The sequence below is a fragment of the Molossus molossus genome, unplaced genomic scaffold (genome assembly GCF_014108415.1).
Source record: "Molossus molossus isolate mMolMol1 unplaced genomic scaffold, mMolMol1.p scaffold_m16_p_12, whole genome shotgun sequence".
Taxonomy (NCBI): domain Eukaryota; kingdom Metazoa; phylum Chordata; class Mammalia; order Chiroptera; family Molossidae; genus Molossus; species Molossus molossus.
Window position 1 is genome coordinate 39,215,400 of NW_023425347.1, and position 27,429 is coordinate 39,242,828.

The 27,429-nt window shown below is 36.9% G+C and overlaps 1 protein-coding gene across 2 annotated transcripts in view; it reads left to right on the forward strand.

Annotated features, from left to right (window-relative positions):
- TTLL7 (tubulin tyrosine ligase like 7) overlaps positions 1-27,429 on the forward strand; it is a 136,010-nt gene that overhangs the window by 96,436 nt on the left and 12,145 nt on the right. For both annotated transcript variants that reach the window (XM_036256038.1, XM_036256037.1), the window contains exons 16-19: positions 2,258-2,463; positions 3,692-3,826; positions 5,888-5,968; positions 21,289-21,449. In XM_036256038.1, the coding sequence (XP_036111931.1) occupies positions 2,258-2,463; positions 3,692-3,826; positions 5,888-5,968; positions 21,289-21,449 (583 nt within the window). The remainder of the gene's footprint in view (positions 1-2,257; positions 2,464-3,691; positions 3,827-5,887; positions 5,969-21,288; positions 21,450-27,429) is intronic.

The following is a 27,429-nucleotide window of genomic DNA, read 5'->3' on the forward strand; positions in this document are numbered from 1 at the left end:
TTCTTCCTTTTTTCTTAAAGATGTCTTAAGTGCTTTCAGTGTGTCTCTGTAAATATGACTGTTTCTCTTTGGAAGCTGACCTTGCTCTGCCCAGATTTCATCCGTTTTTTAATCCCTGTTGGCTCCTGTGCGCAGCCCTCACTGTATGAACTAGCAGAGGATAAGCGTAAGGTCAAGGCAAACTGCTCAGGTTCCTATAGCTCTGCCATTGTTCTTTGTTCTTAGACCAATTGGTTAATGAACTGAGATTGGACACCTAGTCTACTAAAATGTTTTTAAGTGTGATTTCTCATTTTAAAGCTAGTCTAATTCTAGTGCATATCTTTTTTCTAAGTATTATATTTGTATAGTCATTAGAAATTGCAATAAGGGTGATGCTTTGTTTTATAATTTCCCTTACCCTAAGTAAAGTCTTAGCCACACAACCTCCTGTCCAAAGTGATGCTAATGACCCGGGGCAAAATCCAGATTATGTGTAATGTTTTCTGTTGGGGATAGTTAACTTAGGAAATTATAAGAGTCAAAGAATATATTTTAGTTTGATATAAGGTAGTCATATACAAAACTATATGAAATTTTTTTTTCAATAATTTGTGTATATTACAACCATTTTTTTTTGTTAACTGACCTAAATATCATTGGCACGTCTAGCTACTTAGTTACTGTGTCTGAATTTCAGTGTATTGAATTCAGGGGGAAAATGGGAATGTTTGGTCATTCAAGAGAAGGGATATTTTCCTTCTGCACCTATGTCCAGATTACACATGTCCAAACCATCACTTTAGGCCTTACAAGTGAGCAGGGCCCAGGTGTGGGTTGTAGCTCATGCTTTGGGTATTTGTTTAATAGAAGATTGACCAATGGTATGTTCTCTCACAGTCCTTCTCTAGAAGCACACTGTTCTTTCAAATACGGTGCGATTTTCAGGTTTAGATGGAAGTTACTCGTTTGAACAAATGGAAGTGATGGAAGTGTATGTGTATGTGTGTGTGCGTGTGCACGTGTGTGTTTTAACATCTTTTATAGCTTGAATGACTATACATTTTTGTATACTTTAGAACCAAATGAGAGGAGTATTAGGCTATTATCTATTCAAAGTATGCTTTAGAAATACATCTCTAAATATAAGGCTTATATATCCACTGCCTTTAAAAAGGTTTAAATTTTTTTCAACAGCTAATGAAGAAAAATATTTGGCTATTCAACGTGCTTTATATGAGTTTTATTAAATTATTTAACCAAGGAAGATTAATATATTTCCAAAGCAAAGAGAGAATATAGCACAGAAGGTATATAAAATATACAACATTAAAAAATATATAAATGTTGATAATATTGAGTGGTATTCTATTTTACTGTGTCAGGAATCAAACTTACCTGGAATAGTTGGTTCTCTCTTTTAAATTTTCTCAATATACATTCGGGAAGATATTCTTCAGTGTTTCCTACTTGTTTGTTTTTGATAACTATCCTTTAGTTTCAAACATTTTTTTCTTCATTTAAACCTTTTGGAATGGAAATTTAAATCTTTTTTTTTTTTTTCTTCTCTCCTGTGAACAAAAAGATTGTTTAGTATTACTCTTATAATAATTATATATTTAAACTGCATTAGGATGATTTTTATGTTTTTCTTTTATTTGTTTTCTCATGGGCCTGAAATTCTGTAACTCATCTGTTTACCCTGGCCATTCTCTAGACTCCTGTCCATCCCTTCCTATGAATCTTGCTGAAAATACTCTGCTTATAACCTGTATCCAGATCCTAATGATCGAACAGTCTAATCCAAGGATAGTAGTTAATATTTTCACGGTTTCAGATAGGTCAGGATCTCAACCTGAGCTTGGCACACTTTTGTCATATGGCCTTGAGAAAGTTCTCTTTCTGAGAGCTTCCAGGTGTTGGAGACCCCTACCTCAGAGGGTTTCTGTGGGGAGTAAGGAAAAGGTGTATGTAGTATGCAGCAGGATGCCTGGTTTATAGAAGGGACTCCATAAATGTTAGTTTTCCTTTCTTCTGATTCTTCTATGTGATGTTTTGAGACCAGAAAATTAAAATGCTATTTAAATATTATTCTCATGATTACCATTCTTCATATATGTCTGACAGAGTTCTGTACTTCAAACTTGTATTCTCATGATGATGCCTATGCTTTGACATTTACCACCATGCCGCTACCCTGTGGTCTAATTATTAGTTTATATAGACCGAGTACAGTGGGAAACTTCTATTAACCATTCCTCTTCTCCATCATTGATAGGCTCCATAAGGCGGTCATTCAGTTGTCCTCGGTCCATCTCTTCTCAGTCACCTTCTAGTGCGGAGATCCGCCCCCTTTCTGCTCAACAAATGGTGCCAGCATCTCGGCCAACTTCAGGGTCTCGGTCACATTCCTTAAACCGTGCTTCCTCCTACATGAGGCATGTGCCTCATTGTAATGATACCAGCTCTACTAACTCTCACATGGTAAGTCATCTACTTTGCTCCTTTTGAGGTTACAGAAAGCACTGTACTGAGAATTTAGGTGGCAAAGAGATCCTTTGGGAGGAGCACAGATTTAACCGCAGATCCTTTCTGTCATTCAACTCATGGTCTCCTGGAGTTTGAATTGTTCAATCTGTCTTAGCCTATGAACTCTTTATTTAAAAAATTTTTTTTTCTTTTATTGATTTTCGTGAGAGAAAGTGAGAAGGAGAGAGAGAAAGAAACATCGATGAGAGAGAACATCGATTGGCCACCTCCTGCATGCCCCACACTGGGGATCAAGCCCACAACCTGGGCATGTGCCCTGACCAGGAATCGAACTGGTGACCTCTTGGTGCATGCGTCAACACTCAACCACCGAGCCACACCTGTTGGACTTAGCCTATGAACTCTTAGAAGGCAGACCAGTATATCACAGAACTCTAGGATGGACACTGAGCATAGTAGTTTATAGTATTTTATTTTCCATTCGCTTATGGAGTAGAATAATTTTGTTGAAAATGATCTGAGTAAATGTATGATTTTGCAGTGCATTGTATAGTATATTTGTAAATTTGGGAAAATTTCTTGTGTGGAAAATTTTTTAATGGAACTACTGATTAACAGGTGAAAAATAAATACCTTGATAAATTATCCTTAGACTACTGAAATACAACATTGTCTATGTTTTCTATATGTTAAATTAAAATATAGTATTTCCTCCTTAGCATGAATCCCAGAGATTCAGTATTGAGGAAGTCAGTGAATTTATTTTGCTATCAAACTTGTAGATGCTCAAATAGATAATTCCAAGTACCTTCACCAAGACCAGACATATATTTAATTTGTTTATATAATGTGGGTGATGTTTCCAAATCGAAGAGTCTGGAAAATATAAGTGGATTAATTTCACTTGTGAACAATGAATGATTTGGTTTTTCTAATCAAGAACTGCCTAAGGTAAATGTAACAAATGAAACTTTTGACTAGGAAGTCTTTTTAAATCATATTTTTATTTTAGTATTTTGAGCTAACTAAAATACAACTGTGTGGAAGGGTAAAGACACTCTTGGGAAATCATTTACTCTTAAAAATAACTGTAAAAAAAAACTATTTTCTTCCTTAAAAAATTGTTTTAAGTGCATTATTTTTACCTAGAAATATCTTTCAGATTATAGTGGCACAATGAAATAAGCCCCCCACCAAATATCTGTATTCTTTCAAATTTAAGAGTGATTCTTTGCGGCAACTGAGAACAAAAGAACAAGAAGACGATCTAACAAGTCAGACCTTATTTGTTCTCAAGGACATGAAGATCCGGTTTCCAGGAAAATCAGATGCAGAATCATTACTTCTGGTAGAAGATGTGAGTACTTGATGTATATAAAATTCCAAGGAGCTCATTTCTTTTATTCCTCTTAGAATATTAAAATTTATTTCCCCGTGGCAGTATTCTCAACGACGTAGTAAACTTAATTGATGTTCTTTTCAACCTCCACAAGCTGTAGAAAATACAGCAGCTATTTTAATTATTATGGTTCATGAGCAGTGAGTTCACATTTATAATTAGCAATGCAAAAATATCTTCTAGTGCATTGTCCCATTTTAATGATGTAACCGCTTCACCAAGTGAAATGATTTATGTTTTTCAATTATTAGCCTTAATGATTAAAGAAATATCAAGTTAAAGCTGCTTCTTTAAAGATTTAGAAAGATCTAATATGGAATGAGATGTAATAAAAAGAAAAAAAGTGGGGCCCTGGGCATTAAATATCAAGAATACTTGAATATGACCCCTGAATGGTTTTGGTCACATTTTGAAATGGCTTATGCTGTTTTTTTTTGTTTTTTTTTCCTGTTGCACACATTTGCACCACCCAGTGGAGCATCATAAAATGGCAGAGTCCTAAAATTCACCTTAAAATCAATGACTTTTCCAAATTAGAAAGAAGGTCTAAGTTATTTAAATATTTTGGTGAAAGAACACTTTTAAATTTAAAGTTCGATCTCTCCATTCAAACATCTTTTCCAAATGGTTGTTCCTAGATAATTCCTCAGTAATAGAACTCTGTTTTCTGGTTTCCCTAATATTATTATTTTTTTTCCAGAGGAGAAGGCACCATCTAGTGGCCAGTTGTAGAATAAAAAGCACAGCTATGACCTTGCCTTTCTTTATTGTTTAGCATTACTTTTGTCTAGCAGGGGTGGGTAACATCCTGCTCACGGGCCACATAAGCCCCGCAAAAGCAAAACCAATACCAGCTAACATCACACGCTTCACCAGATTAGCCTGACCAAATAGAGCAGGCTAATTTTTAGTTGATAATTTTGTGTGGCCAGCGAAATGTTATAAATATCCAAACGGCCTTTGACACAAAACAGGTTCCCCACCCCTGGAAAGCAACTGTCTAGAAACAAACACCAAATAAATAATAATAAAAAAAGTCTGAGTTTAAAAAATTAATAATGGCAATTTCTATTTGTAATCATGACAGTTGGTTACAACTGTAACCAAAGCCCCCAAATATTTTGCATTGTGTTGTTATATATATTTTTAAAAGTAAAAATAGCATCTTGTTTACAAATGAACTGCTATGTTACATCAAAGGAAAAGGAAGACAAATGAGCATTAGTTGTGAATTATTATGCTAGATATGCTTTTAGTTACCTATGTAATCTTATTTAATCAAGTTATTTTCTAAATATAGCCAATGACTTTGTACCAGATATTTTACTTTTATTTATTAGCTATATTAGTAAGATTCCATCTTTTTGAATCATGTAGAAGAAAAATTAGATAATCAGAGAGCATGAGTTGTATTTGTGGTTAATGGGAATGTTCTATAAAAAGCATATGGGCTTATATACTTAATAAAAATGATTAATAATTGTATCAGTTATTAGATTACTTACTATATGTTCTCTATATGCAGCAAATATTTTAATCTGTTTACTACAGTATATATTACTAGAATATATATTCAGAAATTTTACAGATTTGACAAAAAATAAAGCAAGGGGATAATAGGATCCTAATTATATATAGGCTATCTTCTAATGTTTTATTTAATATTATCATGGATAATGCTGTAACTACAGGTTTGGGAATTAAAATGGAAAATCTACATCGTGGGCTTCTTTCTGAACCTTACACGCCTACAGACATTTGACTTTCATGCCTTAGAGACTGTGCTTTCACAGCAAGATGCGAAAATTTTGGATTCACACGGCTTCTTAACCTTACGTTAGAAGTCTTTGCAAATGTCTTTTTATTAAAGTACATGTTCTTTATTGCAAGTAACATTATAGTACTGTCATTTCACAAATTCATTACTAAAGTCGGTTCCAACCCATTTATTTGCTTTTTACTTGTTACTTTTGAGGAAAACTCTAGATTGAATTTCTTAATGTTTCTCCCCCATGACAGATCATTGATAACTGGAAGTATCATAAAACAAAAGTGGCTTCATATTGGCTCATAAAATTGGACTCCGTAAAACAACGGAAAGTGAGTAATGCCCCCAAACACGTTTGCCCTTTTAGATTATACCTTAAGCTAGGATCATATCGTAGGCATATTATATACACATTTATTTGTTTACTCATTTCTTCAACAAATATTTATTGCTATGTTTCAGGCGCTGTTCTAGGTTTTGAGGATAAAAAGTGAATTTAAAAAAAAAACACCCATGAGCCCTGGCCAGTTTGGCTCAGCGGTTAGAGTGTTGGCACACGGTCCAGAGAGACCCAGGTTCGGTTCCTGCTAAGGGCACATACCTCGGTTGCAGTTTGTCCCCGGCCCTGGTTGGGGTTGTGTGGTTGGTAACCGGTCGATGTAGACACATCGATGTTTCCCCCCTCCTCCCTGCTCTATCTGAAGATAAATGCAACAAAACAAAAAAAACATGATCTCGTAGAGCTTACAAAAACTTGAGTGGAGCAGGTTCAGGAGCAGAAGGTAGAGAGGAAGAAAGCACCCCTAATACTTGTATTTTTTTCAACAAATTTTGTGGTTGAGGGGAAGGGATATGGGTTAATGACAAGGTTTTTTAAAGATGAAGAGATTTAGCCCTAGCTGGTATGTATGGTTCAGTTGGTTGGAACATTATCCAATGCACTGAAAGGTTGGGAGTTTGATTCCCAGTCAGGGCACATAACCTAGATTGCAGGTTTGATCCCTGGTCAGGGCTCATGGAGGAAGCGACTGGTTCGTGATTCTTTCTTACATCACTCTCTCTCTCTCTTTCTCCCCCTTCTGTGTCTTAAAAAAATCACACACAAAAAAACAATAAGCATGTCTTAGGGTGAGGATTAAAAGAAATAATAAGATGAAGAGATTTATAGTTTGTGTGCTGAGAATGATGTATAAGAGAAGAAAGAGGGAATAGAAAGTCTTTGAGTAAGTAAGCTGGGAAGGTTTGTCCTAACCAGGGGCATTTATTCTAATAGAAGGGAAGGCAGAGGCCATGGCAGTGTGGTGGGAAGATGTGGTTTTCTTCCGATGGGGGTGGAAGATATGTAATAGCTATCTTGGGGAGGAGGAGAGGGGTGTGACCAGCAGCCTCAGGGGCCCATCAAATGCATTGCAGCATTATTTTGGGGGAGAGATACTATTTTTGTAGCCTTAGTGATGTTATTTTGTTCCTTCATTAATGCAAGTTATTATTTCCCCTTTCTAAGATTTATTGCTAAGCTGAAAGCTGACACTAATTAAGCAATGACTTTTTTTTAAATCCTCACCTGAGAATATTTTTCCATTGATTTTTTTTTTTTTTTGGATAGTGTGGGAGGGAGGGAAGGAGGGAGGGAGGGGGAGAGAGAGAGAGAGAGAGAGAGAGAGAGAGAGAGAGAGAGAGAGAGAGAGACATGGATGTGAGATGGAAGTGAGAGAGACACATTGATTGGTTGCTTCCCACAAGACCTGAAACCAGGGCCAGGGATGGAACCACAACCAAGGTACATGCCCTTGACCAGAATTGAACCTGCAACTCTTTGGTCTGTGAGCCAATGCTCTAACTACTGAGCCAAACTGGCCAGGGCTAAGTGATTACTTTTAACTTACATACTTTCATCTGAGTAAACTGAACTCAGTATTATATTAACACATTCAACAAATAATTATTTGGTGTTCTGCCATGTGCCAAATACTGTGCATCTGTTGAGGAGGGTATAGCAGAGCTGGTGATAGAGGCAGATTGCAAAATACATTATAAACCCTGGATACGTTTTCGCCAAATCACTGACTCTGTCCTTGACTGATTTCAAGTAAAGACCTTTTATTAGAATAAGTATCCTGAGTTTCCTCAAGCCCATGTACTTTTTGTAATCTAGAAGTTAGAATAGGGTAGAAAAGTTGCTAATGAAAACAAAATCATCCAAAAACAGATGAAAGTATCTATAAGATATTAACACATGACAAATGTGACATTTCAAATCAGTGGAAAAAAGATAATCCTCCCCAAATGATACTGAAGCAACTGACTACCCATTTGTAAGAAAATTAAGTTGGAGACTTATCTTTTACCATATACAAAAATACATTTCAGATAGACTACAGTTTTATGTATAAAAAAGAAAATATTAAAAGTTTAACAGAAAACATAGAAGGATATGTTTATAATCAGAATGAGGGACAACTTTTTAAGAAAAACTTAAAACTCAAAAGTCTTAAAAAAGAAATAGACAGATTTTATTACATAAAAACTGAAGGATAACAAAAGCCTTCTTAAACCAGCGGAAAAGCAGAAGCAGTGAGGAGGATGGAGGGGGTGGGGAGTTATTTGCACCAATAAAACATACGCACCAGTAAACCAACACCTATGAATCAGTCGGCAAAAGGCAAACTATCCTATAAATAATAATAAATAAAATGGCAAGTGTATAAAAAGGCTATGAAAAGACAATTTATGGATCTTCAAATAGCCAATTCATATATAGATAGATCATCAGCCTCACTAATGATGAAGGAAAAGCAAGTAAAAACCATCATATAAGCAAAAATTAATGAGACAGATGATCCCATCATGGAAACAGTATGGATAAAAGGGCCTTTACTATACAATTAGAGGGAGACTTCACTGGTACAACTCTTCAGAAAGGTAATTTGCCGTATCCATTAAAATTATAAGTGTTCATAACCTTATGATTCAGCAAAACCACTTCCAGAATTCTGTCCTACAGAATAATAGTTGAATGTATTAAAGAGTGTACATGAGCATTCATTGCAGTGGTATTTGTGAAAGCATAATATTTGAAGCAGCCTAAAACTCTATTAGTAGATTTAATACTAAAGAAGTCATAGTATAGCCATACTATTTAGGTGCATTAAATAGAACACTATTCTGGAATCATAGATATTAAACTGAGATATAGCATAAGATTATGACCCTTGACATATGAAACAAACATACATTAGTAAAATTAACTAATTATGAGTGAAGGATATAAGCAATAAGCAGCCAGCAAGTGCCTGGTTTCTGGGAGTCTGTGTTCATAAGCTCTCAGGTGTCCCTTTTCACATACCTGGAGGTATTCTGGGTTCAGAGTGACAAGTGCCCAATATTTGTAGTTCCCTTTGGCAAAGAGGGAGCATTCCAGACTTGGGTGGCCTTCGTTTTTATTTTCCGCTAGTCACCCATGTAGTGTTTGCAACTAACTTTAGCTCTCTAGCCAGATGAGCTGAAAGTACCAGGTTTCTTTACTGTGAGGTTATCCCGCAGAACTTTCTGCAATGATGAAACGTTCTACATTTCTAAAATCCCATACAGTGGTCACTAGCCACATGTGACCATTGACTGAGCAGTTGAAATGTGGCAATTATGACTGAGGAACTGAACTTTGAATTTTAATTAATTTAAATTTAAATAGTCAAATGTGACTAGTGGCTACTGCATTTGACTGTAGATTTAGACAGACTGGGGGAGCCTTGTAAATAGGTTCTTAGATAAGACGTTTCTCAGATATCTTCCTGCGGAGAAATTCCATCAGAGGATTTGCAGGAATGTCCAGTAAGGTCCCCATTGCCCTGGGCATCTCAAGGGGGGGCTCCTATGACAGCTTCCCCCTTCCTTACACCTTCTTAAAAAGGTGTCAAGATAGTAAATTCAACAAACAAGCTATACTATATGTATTGTCCCATTTTAAACAACCCATGTGTATATGATATTCTAAAAATATGTATTGAGTATTACAACATTTGAAAAACTAGGTCCCAAAATGTTAACTTATTTCTGAATGCTGTCAATAGCAAACTAATTTCTTTCTGTACCCTTCTTTCTTTACTAGTGATATGTGTTTGTTTGAACAGCAACAACAAATTAAGATAATACTATTCTATTTTTTAATCCTCACCTGAGGACACTTTTGTACTCATCTTCAGACAGAGCAGGAGGGAGAGAGGGAGGAAGAGAGAGAGAGAGAAACATCTATGCGAGAGAAACACATTGAGTGGCTGCCACCCACACGACCCCAATTGGGGCCAGGGACAAACTGCAACTGAGGTACACGCCCTTAGCGGGAACTGAACCCAGGTCTCTCTGGACTGCGGGCCGACACTCTAACCACTGAGCCAAACCGGCCAGGGCTATTCTATTTTTTAACATGTAGTAGGAGAAGGTCTGATAAACATTGTATGGGATAATCAAATGGTGTGTGTGAATAGTAATAATACTCATGAATTGGGAAAAATGATTTCATGTTTAGGGTGGTTATGCTCAATTGGATTAAAAGTTTCGAGTAAAAATAAACACTTGCTTATAAATTACTAGCATGTACTTATGTCAGAATGTCTACTTCTCCTGCACTTACTTACTCTAAGAATACTTGGAGTGAGCTGTCACTGTCTAATCTTTTCCCCCAGTTCTCAGATGTGCAACCACATCATGTATTTATCGTATGCAGTCGTGTTCGGGGAGTGGAAGCACTCATGGGAGGGCCCGTGACTTTTGTTACAGCTCATGTACCCAGCTACCCATTCTTTGAACCCCTTTGTTTCTTATTCTGTGTTTGCATAAATCAAGGTACTATATTTCCTGTGTGCTTGTAAAAAGTAATAAAATATCCCATCTCCAATACAATGCTTGTTAAAGTCCTATAGTTTGCACTTATCCAAAGAGTTACAGTTATTCTTCTACATAGGTAATCAATTAAAAGACAAATATATTTTGGGCAAAAGAATTTACAGCTTGAATTTTGACTCTTGAAGATCATAACTAGAGCACGTGTACCTTGCAGAATTGCCCGCTTTCGCGGGTGCCCTGAAAGGTGACCGAGGGACGCTGGGCCTAGGCTGTGCTGAGAAGGGGACGCCCAGCATTTCCCATGTGCAACTCACTTGTAGCAGTGTGTCTTGCTATGGTCACGATCACTGTGTTTCCCTTGCTTTCCTCGACCATTTTGTTCTTTAAGAGGCTTTTCCCAAAACAGACTCTCATTCCTCTGATGTGTAGCAAAGGGTGGGACAGTCCTGGGAAAGGAGGCATCTGCGGTGGCATTCTCTCTCTTACTGGAAGGGCAGTTTCAGAGCTCACACCCATGAGTAATTATCTGAATAATAAGGAAATACATTTTTATAAAACTTTTCATTTTTGTAGCGTTAACCTCGCCAAATTGATGACTTCTTTTCGTGCATATTCACAAAAAGCAGTACAACAAATGTACACGTTGTGAATGCAGAGCATCCATCCAGCAGTGGAGGTGTTGAGCTTCAACAAAACAAAGATTTGTTTTAGTCCTTACCTGGGGATATATATATATTTAATTGATTTGAGAGAGAGGGAGGGAGAGAGAGAGACAGAAACATCAATGTGAGAGAGAAACATCAATTGGTTGCCTCCTGTCCACGCTGGGTCTGGGGATCAAACCCACAGCCTGGGTGTGTGCCCTGACCGGGAATCAAACCACAACTTTTGGGTGCACGGGACGATGCCCCAACCTACTGAGCCACCTGTCCAGGGCAAGATTGTTTTCAATTGAAATATTTTGTTCATTTAATCAATAATATTAGAATTAAGTGAAATAATAGTCACAGAGATGTAGTATGGAAATAATCATTGGTTAGCTGATTTTATTTATATATAATATAAAATACATATAAATATGTAATATAGAATATATATTATAAATGTATATAATATATATAAATAACTTTTCTCTATCTCTATTCTACCTTATTTCAGATGACATCAGAGGTAAAATAGGATCAGACACTGACTGACTGAAATATATAGACGTTGAGAAGTCCATTGAAAAAAAATCAAAGCTGTACATATTGATGTTAGAGTAAAGGGGCAATATTAGGTAGTGGAAAGGAGTTGGAATTGCAGTTGTATGGACCTGGGTTCAGTATTGCCTCTGCCCTTTACTTGGGGCAGGTAACTCAGGGCCTTTCTGAGACTGAGAACACTGGGTACTGGGGGTCCCGTGAGGAAGTGAGTCATGGGAAGGGGCTCTAGCCTTTGCAGGTGTGAAATGCAGGCTGCATTTTTCTTTCCCACTAAGGATCCCAGTGCCAGGCTGTTTCTCTGACATACTTTATCTTACTAAGAAGTCTTCATATGTAGAATTATTTTAGGTAGCAGATGTAGAAATGTGGTACAAAAATTGTCTTTTGGGTTGTAATGTATTGACCATTTATATGCGTTGAAACTTGTGCTATTGCTTTATAAAGCTAAAAACTGCGTCTAAGAAAACAAAAGAAACTTAAAAATGTGGCTCAGCTGTGGAATGTAGTCAGATATTATAAAAAGTGACCCATGGTCCGGTTGGTGTGGCTCAGTAAATTGAGTGTCGTCCATGGACTGAGAGGTCCTGGTTCGATTCCAGGTCAGGGCACATGTCCGGGTTTCAGGCTCAGTCCCCAGTCGGGGGGAGTGCAGGAGGCAGCTGATAGATGTTTCTCTCTCGTATTGATGTTTCTATCTCTCCCTTCCCCTCTCTCTAAAAACAATTAATAAACACATATTTTAAAAAATAAAAATTAAAAGTGATCCATGACAAGGCCAAGGACTTAACTAGTTTTCATTTTGATGTGAATCAATGAGATCTGTCCTTCGTTTGGCTGTGATAATGGTCGATAATCATTGGAAGGCTGTGTGAGTTCAACAGAAAGAAGGCCAAGTTAGCAGTCAAAGAGATTTATTAAAGAAAACACCCAAGAAAGATAAAGGGGCACAAGAGTTTGAGAAGGCAGAGAGAGCCTTCAGCCTGTACACCTGTCAGTAAGAGGCTGGAGGGTTGAGGAGGAAGAACCTCAGACTAAGGTGAAGTTCTGAGAAAGCTCTGTCCATCTGATGGGGAGCCCAGAACAGAGATTGCTTTTTAAGGGACCCAACTAGGCAGAAATAGTCCCACTCTGTTATCCATCCATGCTCGATCCCAGCCTGAGCAGTGCAGGCAGAGCATAAGTTTGGCTGAAGCATTGTTGCAGCGATCCTGAATGGAGAAGCTGTCAGCTAACCGAACTCTTGGAAACAGGTTGATTCAAATGGCGTGTCTCCATGGCTGCCACAAAGGCTGCGTGGGGTGTGATTTAAGTTGACAAACATTTACTGGTTGCTAACTTTGTACATGAACGATGATAGGCACTGTTGGGGATTTGGAAAGTTGTTTCTTCATTCATGTATTTGCTTGTTCAGCCATGCATGGAACAATATTAACTGAGGGACTGTCACATCCTGAGCACTGCTCTAGGTGTAGAATGCACAAGACTCACTTAAATCTCTCAATTCCATTCAGAGACCACGGTTGGAATAGTATCTCGCAGTTTCTAAGCATGTGCTGGGTGCTCATTAGAATGTTGTAAAACTCTAAGATAAGAACGCCATACACACAGATTCTTCCACGTGCCTCACTTCAAATTCCCCTTAATGGGTGTAAAGTTTAAAAGTCAAGGAGGCAGGGATTAAATACTGAACAGAATCCTCACCAGATGAAAATGGAAACAGCTCATCTTATTTAATGCCATGTTGTGGTAACTTCACACTTGCATAATTTAGCTTTCCGCCAAGAATGCAGTCTCTTTATATAGTTTGTAAGGAATATATATGAAGTATGAAAATATATATGAAGTATGAAAATACAGCAGTGCTATGGTTTGTGAAGAATGCCAAACTTGCTGAAAAGTTTGTTCTTTAGGCATAAACTAAGATTGGAGGATGAAGAGAGAGAAACGTTATTACTGTATTTAAATTTATTTGAGCATTCTAAAAGATCCTTGTTTATCAAGTACTTTTTTTCTCCAAAGAGCCATTTTTTTTTTAATGCCTACTGAAGTTGCTTCTGCATGCGTTTTGATGTTATTGTCCATCTCTTTTTTGTCTGGGCTGAGATGGATGCTGCTCAGCTCAGTTTGTTCTGCACCAGCAAAGATATCTTTCCCCGATAGATGGCTGCAGCATGCATCAGTACAGCGTGTAGTAATTTTAACACCATTTCTGAACCTCCCTCACCTCATGCCATTATTTTAATTTAGGACCAACTGTTCAGCCATATGGAGCAGTTTGTCATTGCACATCTGTATGTTCTTGCAAAAATACGAATTTGTCTGTGTGCTTTACGCCTTCAGATGTGCTATATTTCACATGGCAAAGACAAATCTTTTCATTTTGTTAATGTTTTCATGGACTGAATCTTCCATTTATTTTTTTCCCTTCGAGAAGTGAATGTTGGATTGGGATGCTTTTCAAAGTCACACTGTCAGGAATTGGATGCCTATATTCTATCAGTTTGCCTCACTTGAATCCACAGGTAAACACAAAGGGCACCTTGATGACCATTTGTTTTTGTGTTTCACAAGTTATTTCTCTTCCATCCACTTTCTTCTAACCTCAGAGCACCCAGAAATTCAAAAGAACCCTCACCGATTCACCTTATCCTAGTCTGATGTCTTGCCTGCTTGCTCTCTGCCTTTCTAAAAATTATTTAGTGGGTGTCTTGCTAAAGGTGCGGTCGTTGTCTCCATCCGTATGGTCTTTTCAGCAAACGAGTCCTTAGGTCAAGGACCTGAGGGAGGGGGTGCCTTATGCACCACGACCCCACCCATCTTCCCAAGGATCACTTGACTAAAGATGACAATTTGATTCTCTTCTAGGGTTTTGCTGTTGGCACCTGGACAGATCAAATTAATTACGAGGTGTTAGGGAGTGGCCAAGAGCATAGGTCTGGCTACACAGCTGTCCATTTACTAGCTGTGTCATCTTGGATAAGTTACTTATCTGCTCTATGTCTGAGTTTTCTCATTCACAAGTGAGATCCACAATATTTTTAAAACCAAAAAAATATTCATAACCATTAGGCAGCAAACTAACCCACCTGAACTCATTTGGTAATAATGCCCCGACAGAAAGTTGTATGTTACTTTTGTCTGTCTCTTGGTTTGAATATTCACATGCTTTCCTGTAGAAATAGTAATGTATATGACGATGAGTCTAGCCTCAAGATTTTTGGAAAGGGACTGTGGACCAACTGTATTGGCCTCATGTTTTCGTTCTGAGGATTAGATGAATTACTATATGTAAAGTGCTTAGAAAGTACTTTGTTCTTAGTAAGCATTCAGTGAGCGTTAGCTCTGATGTTCATCTTGTCTGCATAGTTTTCACTTTCTTTCAAGGAACAATTTCACTAAGACAAACACCTAAGTTCTACACCTGTCTTGAGCCTTGGGGACACTGTAAGTTTATTACCAAGATGGGCATAATTCCTCCTTTTATGTAGATAACAGTCTCCATTAATTACACAGAAAATTAAAATAAGTGAAATAGTATTAACAGGAGAGAACTGGGCACTAAGGGATCATACAGCGCCCCAGTGGCAGGTAAAGATCTCCCTGAAGAAGTAACGTTTGAGTTAAGATATAGTTCACCAGGTGAACAGATAGGGGAAGACTGTTCCAAGTGAAGGAAAGAGCTATTGAAGGCCCAGAGGATGAGGGCTTTGGGTTATCGCTCCCTTCGTTTGCATGTCCTCGTCCTCTCCACCTTACAGGTCTCCCTGATCTGCTCCACTCCTGGGACCAGAGCTTGCCTCCTCAGGGGGGCGCCTTTAAAATGGAAGGCAAAGAGAAGCAAAGGAGAATGAGAATGTATGTTCCCAGTGCGGTGCTTTGGAAAAGCAGGAGAAAGTTCTTGGGTTGCCCAGTCCCTGCTAATCTCACCGATCTCGGAAATCACCCCGCAGGCCGAGATGCTTGGTGGGGCACAAAAGGCCTGAGGATTTACTCATTTCCATGTTGGAGGAAATGGGAGCAGGGCAGAAGCCTCCCCTACCCCTAACTCCCTGGTCTCTTTCTAAAGTTGCTGCTTTTAGTCACATGTAGGCTAGGATATTAGACCATCATGCTTTTAAAATTCCCTCTAAATGAAGACTAAAACATACACACAGTAGTGGCCAAGGGAGTCTGCTCTAAATAATGTACCCGTACAGGGGTTGGCATAGAGCAGGCAGCCAGCACGTGTTAGTTGCCCTTTTCTTTGTTTCAGTATACATTATAATGCATTTTACCAAAAACACATTGAAACAGAAATGAATAAATAACCCATAATCTCAAATGCTTTATCACTTTAAAGTTAAATAAGTATTTAATGATAGAGTGTGATATTATGGTAATGTTAAACTTTCCAGTGTCATTAATACTTTTTAATTTCATTATATAGAACTCATATATATTCTTGAGACCAATTTATGGGTTATCTTTGTTACTTTTTAAATCGTCCCTGCATTATGACTTTTGGCCTGCTATTACTCACTAATATATAGATAGAAGAAAGAAAAATTAAGAAGATAAATAATATAAATTTACCATTTACTGCTAGAGTTGATTCTTATATCACATCAATCTTGAGTACTGCTTTCTACATTCGGAAATAGAGTTAAACAAATAGCTTAATATAAAATTGTTTTTAAAAAGCACAAATTAATGCCTGATACGCATTTTATATTAGCACTGTTGTGAATAATTCACATCAAAGTTTTCTAAAATTTTCTCTTTGTGATGTTATATTAGCACTGTTGTGAATAATTCACATCAAAGTTTTCTAAAATTTTCTCTTTGCAATTAGCATTTATTATCTGTAATAGCGTGCTTTCCTGGGACAGATGTTTTTCATAAGCCACGTTATTACAAATTGCATTATCTGCCCTTCCTCCTCTTCCCCTTCAGCCAGCACCGCCCCCCCCCCCCACCTGCTGTAGGATGTGCAGTACCAGTCCCACCTCGCAGTGGAAGAAGCTGGAATAGGAAGGGAAGGGAAGGGACGATGCTTCTTACTCATTGTGAGAAGCTGCTGTTGATATTCCTCTGAAAATTTTTGACGAAACTGATTTGTAAAGAAATGTTTATTCTCACGTTGCCTTGATTAGCGAGAACTAATAACACTTCTTTAAATCGGCTGTTTTAAAGAGAAACTAATAAATTCTTCTTCTTTTACCTGCTTCCATTTGTCCATACATTTGTGCCTGTTGAGAGAAATCACATCTTCCTTCACTCATCTTCATGTTTGCAAGTCTCTTTCTCTGTTCACCTTTTACTCACATATTGATAAGCAGTTCCTTTAATTAGATAAGTGAAATAAAAAGTGAAAAAGCTACTTTGGTAAACTGAAATTAGAATAACTATATTTGTTGATTTGTTTTTGTTTTTTTGCTAAATCATTTTATCTTTTTCACTCAGCATTGCAACCACAATTCCCTCTGGCAGCTGCCCATCTGTCCTTTCTTGATCTATGAATTTCTTTCTGATTTGTTTGTTAAATTTATTTTGTTCATTAGAGTCCACATATAAATGAAATCATATGGTACTTGTCTTTCTCTGACTGGCTGATTTCACTCAGCACAATGCTCTCCAGGTCCATCCATGCTGTCTGAAAGGGCAAGAGAGCCTTTTTTTTTTTTTTATAGCAGAGTAGTATTCCACTGTATAAATGTACTACAACTTTTTATCTATTACTCTATTGATGGGCACTTGGGCTGCTTCCAAATCTTGGTTATTGTAAATAACACTGCAGTGAGCATAGAGATGCATATCTTCTTTCAAATCAGTGTTTCTTCAGATAAATTACCAGAAGTAGAATTGCTAGGTCATAAGGCAGTTCCTTCCTCTCCTCTCCTCTCCTCTCCTCTCCTCTCCTCTCCTCTCCTCTCCTCTCCTCTCCTCTCCTCTCCTCTCCTCTCCTCTCCTCTCCTCTCCTCTCCTCCCCTCCCCTCCCCTCCCCTCCCCTCCCCTCCCCTCCCCTCCCCTCCCCTCCCCTCCCCTCCCCTCCCCTCCCCTCCCCTCCCCTCATTTCTCTTTATTATTAAAAGTATTACAGATGTTCCCCTTGTTCCCCCCTCATTGACACCCTCAACCTTGCTCCCACCCCCTCCCATGCCTTCAGTGTCTGTGTCCATTGATTATGCATATATACATATAAGTTCTTTGGTTAATCCCTTCCCTCTTTTCTCTGAGATTTGTCAGTCTGTTCCTTACTTCCATGTCTCTGGATCTATTTTGTTCATCAGTTTATTTTGTTCATTAGGTTTCATATATAAGTGAGATCATGTGATACTTGTCTTTTTCTGACTGGCTTATTTCGCTTAGCATAATACTCTCCAGGTCCATCCATGTCGTCTCAAAGAGTAAGAGATTTTTCATTCTTTCAGCTGCATAATATTCCATTGTGTATATGTACCACAGCTTTTTTATCCACTCGTCTACTGATGGGCTATTGGACTGTTTCCAGATCTTAGCTATTGTAAATAGTGCTGCTATGAACATAAGGGTGCGTATATTCTTTTTGATTGGTGTTTCAGGCTTCTTAGGATATATTCCTAGAAGTGGGATCACTGGGTCAAATGGCAGGTCCATTTTTAATTTGTTGAGAAACTCCATACTGCTTTCCACAGTGGCTGCATCAATCAGCATTTGCACCAACAGTGCATGAGGGTTTCCTTTTCTCTACATCCTCACCAGCACTTGTTTGTTGATTTATTGATGATAGACCCATTCTGACAGGTATGAGGTGACATCTGATTGTGGTTTTAATCTGAATTTCTCTGATATTAGTGACTGAATATTTTTTTATATGTCTATTGACCATCTGTATGTTCTCTTTGGAGAAGTGTCTATTCAGGTCCTTTGCCATTTTTTAAACGGGATTGTTTATTTTTTGGTGTTGAGTTGTATAAGTTCTTTATAAATTTTGGATATTAATCCCTTCTTGGATGTATCATTAGTAAATATGTTCTCCCATTCAGTGGGTTGTCTTTTCATTTTGATGGTTTTCTTTGCTGTGCAAACATTTAATTTGATGTAATCCCATTTATTTATTCATTTATTTTTTGTTTGCCTTGTCCGAAGTGATATATCAGAAAAATATTGCTTTGAGAAATGTCCGAGATTTTACTGCCTATGTTTTCTTCTAGAATTTTGAGTCTAACATTTAAGTCTTTAATCCATTTTGTATTTATTCTTGTGTATGATATAAGAAGACAGTCTAGTTTTATTTTATTTTATTTTTTGCATGTATCTGTCCAACACCATTTATTGAATAGACTTTGTTGACCTCATTATATGTTTTTGCCTCCTTTGTCAAATATTAATTGACCATAAAGGCATGAGCTTATTTTTGGACTCTCTGTTCTGTTCCATTAATCTATATATCTGTTTTTATACCAGTACCAGGCTGTTTTGATTACTTTGACCTTGTTGTGTACTCTGATACCAGGTAGCATGATTCATGCAACTTTGTTCTTTTTTCTCAAGATTGCTGTGGCTATTTGGAGAGTTTTGTGGTATCATTTAAGTTTTTGGAATATTTGTTATAGTTCTGTGAAATATGCCATTGGTATCTTGATAATAATTGTGTTGAATCTATAGATTACTTTGGATACTATGGACATTTTAATTGTGTTAGTTCTTTCTATCCATGAACTTGGTATATGCTTCCACTTGTATCTTCTTCAATTTTTTTCTTTAGTGTCTTGTAATTTTCTAAGTACAGGTCTTTTATATCTTTGGTTAAATTTATTTTAGTATATTTTTGAAGCGATTGTGAATTAGATTGTTTTCCATTAGTTAATTATTGGTGTATAAAAATGCAACTGATTTCTGGATATTTATTTTGTATCCTGCTACTTTATTGTGTTCATTTATCAGTTCTAGTAGTTTTTTGATGGAATATTTAGGATTCTCTATATATAGCATTATGTCATCTGCAAATAATGACAGTTTTAATTCTGCCTTTCCAACATGGATGCTTTTATTTCTTCTTCTTGTCTGATTGCTATGGCTAGGACTTCCAATACTGTGCTGAATAAGAGAGATGAAAGCAGACATATCTGTCTTTTTTCCCATCTTAAAGGAAACACTTGTAGTTTTTGCCCATTGAGTATGATGTTTGCTATGGGTTTGTCACATATGGCCTTTATTATATTGAGATACATTATCCCTGTTCCCACTTTGCTGAGAGTTTATATCATAAATGGGTGCTGGATTTCATCAAATGCCTTTTCTTCACCTATTGATATGATCATGTGATTTTTATCCTTCATTTTGTTTATGTGGTATATCACATTTATTGATTTGTGACTACTGTACCAACCTTGCATTCCTGGAATAAATTCCACTTTATCATGGTGTACTTTAAAAAATGTATTGCTGGATCCAGTTTGCTAATATTATGTTGAAGATTTTAGCATCTCTGTTTATCAGGCATATTGGCCTATAATTTTCTTGTTTTGTAGTAGTGTCTTTATTTGGTTTTAGAATTAAGATAACGCTGGTCTCATGAAATGAGCTTGGGAGTCTTTCCTCTTGAATTTTTTTGAATAGTTTGAGAAGGATAGGTGTTAGTTCTTCTTGGAATGTCTGGTAAAATTGACCTGTGAAACTATCAGGTAAAGGTCTTTTGTTTGCTGGGAGTTTTTTATTTTATTTTATTACTGCTTTAATATCACCTGTTGTAATCTGTCTGTTCAGATTTTCTGATTCTTCCTGATTCAGTTTGGGAAGATTGTAGGTTTTTCTTGGAATTTTTGTCCAGATTATCCAATTTGTTGGCATATAGTTGTTTGTAATATTTTCTTACAGTGCTTTGTATTTCTTTGGTGTCAGTTGTTACTTCTCTTTCGTTTCAGATTTTATTTATTTGGGTACTCTCTCTTTTTTTCTTAATGAGTCTGATTAAAGATTTGTCAATCTTGTTTATCTTTTCAAAGAACCAACTCTTGGTTTTACTTATCTTTTTTATTGTTTATTAGACTATTATAACAGTATTACTATCAGTCTCTCCCTTTATGTCCACGAAAATTATCTTTACATATTTAGGTATTTCTATGTTGGGTACATAAATGTTTACAAGGGTTATATCCTCTTATTGGGTTAAATTTAATCTTAATTATAATGGTCTGGCTTGTCACCTGTGTGTCATATACCAAAATTTCATGAATGCATGGATCTATTTCTGGACTTTTTATTCTGTGCTTTTGTTCAGTTGTGTGTGTGTGTGTGTGTGTTCATCTTTTTTTTTTTTAGTCCTCACCTGAGGACATTTTTCCATTTTTTTGTTCAGGTAGAGTGGGAGAGAGAGAGAGAGAGAAACATCGATGTGAAAGGGACACATAGAGTGGTTGCCACCCACACAACCCAACCAGGGCCGGAGAAAATGCAACTGAGTCATGTGCTCCTAGTAGGAACTGAACCCAGGTCTCTCTGGACAACAGGCCAATGATCTAACCATTGAGCCAAACTGGCCAGGGCTGTGTTCATCTTTAAATTAAATATTTTTATCTTTGAATTTTAGACACACATGCATATACACCCAGATTTTGAAATACTTTGTTTTCTTTTCCCACTAGGTTTTGGACATAGTAAAAACAAGTATTCGCACTATTCTTCCACGCATCTGGAAGGTAAATTATGTTGATGAACTACATTTATATCGGATTTTTAACCGGGTTTTTAATCGCTTACTCTGGAGTCATGGCCAAGGACTCTGGAACTGTTTCTGTGATTCGGGGTAAGTTCTAAGTTATTTTTTATTATTGTCATTTAAAATATTTTACTGTTAGTCATAGAGATAGCTCAATAAAATGATCAAATTTCTTCAGTAATCTGTTAAAATATGAATTTTTACTACATGTAACCTCTAGTACTCAGGTATACTTTATGGAAATTAAATTGACTTAGATGAGATGATGAATATGAACACACCACCACATAACTAAAGTGAATTCAGGGAAGAGAGGTAGTCTTAATTAGCGAACAATCTCTGCATCTGTAAAGTTCTTCTGCTGTTGCCTCATGTGGCAGAATTCCACAGTGATGGCTCTCCTCTTGCTTCTCTCCAGAGTTTCAGTCCTGCCAGAGCTGTGACTCGTTCATGATCATTTTAGCCTTCCCTCTTGGACTTTTCTTAATCCAATGATATTCTCCCAATTATACAGGTTTGATATCTCAGGCACATCTACATCTTTTTCCCCCCCTTCACTATCTTTGTTCAGTCATCTGCTAAATCCTGTTAGTTTTTCTGTCACATCCCACTTTAGCTACTCTAGATTGTTTTTCATTGTTATTAACAAGTATCAAGTACTTACTACTATGTTAAATACCTTGAGAGATACAAAGTTGAATCTAACATATATCCTGTCTTCAAGAAACTGTGAAAAAATGCTAATAGCCAACACTACAGTACTTACTATGTACCAGGCATTATTCTAAACACTTTTCATGGATAAGTGACTAAAATCCTCATAACATGACTTTGAAGCAGGTTCACTGATTATCTCTAATTTATAGACAAAGAAACTAAGACACAGTTAGGTGCTAAGGCCCTAGTACACTGGGATTTGAACTCAGGGAGCCTGGTCCCAGAGTTCATTCCTTTAACCAATAATCTCCACGGTATCTAATAGACAGCATAAGATGTATACAAAAGTAATGATGATTAAAGAGACAGATAAAATAGTATAAGATTTCAAAGAAGAGGAGCCTTTTTGATAGAAGGTAGGATTAATAGATTTCTAGGCATTTTTGCCTCTAATTTTTTGTTTCCTTATCCATCTTGCTCTGAGGGTCATTTCCTAAAATCTGTAGTGAGTTCTCTCATTTATCATTAAAGTCTGGACTTCTTCTCTAGAGGTACAAGACTCTCTAATATGCTGGTTCTTTTTTATTTCGCCAGTTTTCTCTTTCACTACTCTCTTACTAGAACTCTGTTCCAGAAAAACAAACTCATTATTTTTCACATATCTTAAAAATATGGTTTTTTTCTTCCTTTGAGCTGGTTGATGTCAGTGAGTATCTGATTGGGCTGCGTTCTACAACTCTCTTTCTCCAATCCTCATATTATTTAAGCCATATGTAAAGACTCAGACTATATATTTCTTTTGTAAAACCTCGACTAACTATTGTATGAAATGATCTCTGAATGCCCTCCATTTAAATATTCTAGTCATCTAGCACTCAATTCGACAGCATTCGCAGACTTATTCTCACCACCATAATTATCCTCTGCTGCCATTCACCAAGATGGAGACTTCATAAAGTGCTCTGGGTTGTAATGAAATCTGAGAATAATCATAGCTATAACTTGTTTCTACAGAGATTTAAGTGAAACATTTGAACTGTATTCCAGGGCCCTTAAGTTAATGTAGAAGTTCTCTTAATGTGAATTCATAATTGGAATTTTTGTTTGTTTATTGATCCATTGTTTGGAATGCCACATGTGAATCCCAGCCACTTCCCAGCAAGGAAGGCAGTGAGACAGCTACTACTGATACTGAAGCTGATGGCTTTGAGTCCACGCCATAATCTCCAATGCCAGACCCTAACAAGCCTCAAAAAGTGGCAGTTCTTTGCTGCTAGAGCTTCTTTTTTCTGAGCTGTCTGTTCATGCGCTAACTTAACTCAGAATTCCTCTCTCGTTCATATTCCTCCCAGTTTTCTCCAGTAGTAAATCTTACTACTAGTAATGATAATGAGACAGACGTTTACTGAAGCTTTCCTAAACATCTGACACCGTTTCACATAGTACATATCCTTATAATCACCACAACAATATTTTGAGTAATCTGTTATTATTATTATTCTCATTGTACAAATAAGGAAACTGAAGCATGAAGTATGTAACTTGCCCAAGTTCTCACAGTAGTTAGGTGAGCCTGGGTTTAAATCCCAGTTGTCTGAGTCGGGAGTTCAAGCTCTTAACTCTGTGCTTCATTAAGGTCTCTCAAAGTAACAGTGCCAATGGGTGCTAAGCTTGTTTTACTGAAAGCCCATAGTGTTAGCCAAATCCCCAGCCCACTGCACTTGGGCAGGTGAAGTGGGAGTAGCTTTGAATCCATTGTTTAAAAACTTGATGGTTTGTACAGGTGAGTTTAATACCAGATTTTATTTTGCAGCTTTACAAATGAGTTTCTTAGGCTTCCTCAATTTCATGAAGCCACGTGGTATTGCGTGTGTTTGGTTCTCAGTTTGAACCCAGAATATTTCTTATCTTTAGAGCATATCTAGTCCTAATAGCTTCGTAGTCAGGGTAAAACTGAGCTCTTAGTTCAGTTCTGAAGGAAATATTTAAATAAAAAGTGCAGCTGTCTTTCATGGTTAGGTATAAAATCTTGGAAAAATATAATCCAAATAACTCTGGGCCAACTTGATTACTGCCTCTACCTGTTAATACCCCAATAATAAAACTATAAATAAACTATTCTCTATCCACATCCAGAAACATAAAAAAATATGGTAGATCTTTGTGGTAGGTTTCTCTAGAATTGGCTTAGAGATTTTACTGATGCATCAAATAGAAAACATATTCATCCTTCTCTCTTGCTCTTCCAGGTGGCTGAAGTTCATGCTTAGTGATTTATTTATTTATTTTTATCATCCCAGCCTCCTGGGAGTGTTATATTGCCCCACATTCTCAGTGTTCTCTCCAAGAGAATAGCTCTTGGAATTGTCCACCATGTTTTGCTGGGATAGAGGAAGTCTAGGTTTTGTTGGGACTCAAACAAGGCCTGAGTGCTTAGGAAGGGTGGGCAAGGGGAGTAACATTTCAGCTGAGATTTGCAGAAAGAGGAAGAATAGGAGTTTTCCAGGTAAAGCAAAGAGGAGGATGCAGGGGCTAATATGGGAGAAGGAATGTTTTGTTTGGAAAAGCCCTCTCACCTCTCAAAACCCTGACATGTAAACCCCAAAGAAGACAATCTTGTTTGGATCCTTTAGCCAAAAGCATGTTCCTGTGGAAGTTTCCAGTGGAAAAGCTTTCCTTTAGAGTCTTAAGGCAAGAGGGAATTGTAAGGAATGTTCTATGGTAGTCTTCCTCTAGGCTGCATCATATGCCTATTTGAAAATGTACCTATAACCCGAGACTACTTAAATGTGGATCTTACTGGTCTCGTATCACTTTCATTTCCATGTGTTGTTGTTAGTACTTTTCAAGTCATTACTCTTTCTGTTGCTGATTATCCAATTGGTATAGTCCAGATTTTTTTAACCTTCCATTTTCCCTTCTTGTACTTAACTTGGGGTCATCCATTAGGATGTCTACCACAGAAAGAGAAAGAAATGAGTCAGTTTCACTTTTTAGATAACTGCTTTATTAAATATTTTGATGAGAAAGGACACAACAATTACTGCATTAATGGATTATATAAAGCTTTTCAAGTCTCTGAATCTCATTAATAACTCCCCTTTGTGGGTAAGGTATTCAGTATTCTGTATCTTATTGATATATTACTAACACAAGTCATTTAAAGTCATTTTATTTCATATTTCTCTGAGGATTAGGGTGTGCCAGAATGAATGTTTTAACCACTTAATTTTTCTCTTTGAACCCATGGATTTTGTTTCTCCCATTTCCTTGGAATTTAGATTCAGAAAGCAGGCAGATGAAACCCGGGGTTGATAAAGGCACTGGTATTTTTAATTATTTCTCTGTTCTTCAGCTTATTAAAAATTGTGTGTTAGCATTAAAAGTTGAGGTGCTTAGTGTTACAGGAGCATTTTGCATTTCCTCAGCGATGCCAGGTGGTGGGTAGGAGGCGGGTCTCAGTTTGAAGGACAGGTTTCTCTTGTGCAGACGGGGTGCCATTAGCCTAGTACCAAGTGGAGCAAGTCCAGTTCATTTTCTTTTTTCCTTCTGAGGGGTCCCGGGTGCTGACAATTAATATAGATAATAGAGTAGATTGTGGTCTTTGGCCATTGGTGGTGAACTTACACACCAAAAATAGGTAAAGGACATTGATTGGTATGTTTGTTTTAAATATTTAAGGAAAATTGAGAGAACGAGAAACCAAAGCTGCTCCTATTATAACTCACGTATTATTCAGAATGTCGCATCAGATTAGAGCGTTATGAGAAGAAGCTCTTTTATATTTCTTCCATTTTATTTGTCCTTATCTTACCTGCATACTCCAAGTCAGGGAAAGAAAAATTACCATGATGCTCATGACCTGATAGTGGATCTAATCAAATGGCTCCAAAAGATCAAAATATAAGTCTGTCCCATGGAGAGGGGAGGTTGGCGGGGAAGTTAGACTCTTGTAGAAATGCCCAGAATCCCAATAAAGAGAAACGTGCTAGGCAGACTGTCAGAACACAGGACACTGTCTGTGTGTATTTATATTTTTATGAAATTTTTACTTCTTTGGGCTCGGACATGTAGGACCTGTTAGATTGACTTATTGATTATAAACATATTCCCTAATTAATTGTTCTCCAATATTTTTCTTTATCAAATTAGGTAAATTGGATATATATACACACTTATATAAATATATAAACATATCATATCTAGTTTTTTTATATTTAGTAATAAATTAAATTTTATTTTTAGAGTTAATTAAACTAGTATATTATTAGCAAAGTATTGTTGAATCTTGAACATCTCAGAACATGAAGAAAATGTAATTTTTTAAATCTACTCATTTGAATCTTATTACTTTTAAGAAAACATGTCATTCACCAATGACATGCTGTCTTTTCGAGACCACCTTTCTCCTGAAAATTAAAAAACAAACAAACAAAAAACCCCAGCCTTTCTAGTAAAAAATACTTTTCTGAGTTTCTAAAGCATTTTTAAGAATTTCAGAGATATCATATATCCACAGGAGTCTTTGAAGTTCCCTTTGGGAAGTATATTTCTTCAGAAAAATATTTTCTTCAATATTTTTTTCCTTTTGAAAATCTGCTGTTTTCTCTCTCTGAGGGTTAAGTGAATTGGTTTATGTAAAATGAGACTTGAACCATTACCCAGGCTCAAATCAAACTTTGCCCTTGAAAACAGTTTCATTTACACTAAAGAATTACGGTTTTTAAGTCTCTCTCTCTCTCTCTCTCTCTCTCTCTCTCTCTCTCTCTCTCTCTCTTTCTGGTGGTAGTGGAGTGTTGAGTGATGAGGTATATCCTGATTTGGGCCATAACAGTAAACTTAGGAATTATAAGTACACACACACACACACACACACACACACACACACACAATTGAAGTTTACTAAGAACTTGAGCACTCACTACTGGCTGCCTTGGTATAAGCCCAGTGAGCTAAACAGGGGAGGACCCTACCTTTGGGATTGCAGTAAGGCAGTACTTGTTGGGATAATATCAGAACCTGTGCTCTAGGAATTGATGCACTCATGGACATAATTAATCTGAAAGTATTTTGAAAGTTGTGGTCATAATTAAGGGGTTAACCTAAATTCCCCTAGTGCAGAGAAGCCACAAATATCCTTTAAATGGTTTTTTTGTGTGTGTGTGCATGTATGTGGGATTATTATTAATGTAAAGGTAAATACAGCTTCCTAGAACACCTGAATTCCTAAAATACCTAACTTTTGATAAATTAGCTCAGTATTTTACACTTTAATGTAGAGTAACTCAGTTTTTTTGGTGGTGCTGGAAAAATCATCCTTTTACTTACCCACAGTTGGCCACAATAAAGTCTTTAAAGACAAATAGTCTATGAATTTTATGTTGTTTTTTTAATAGCAAGATTAACTTCC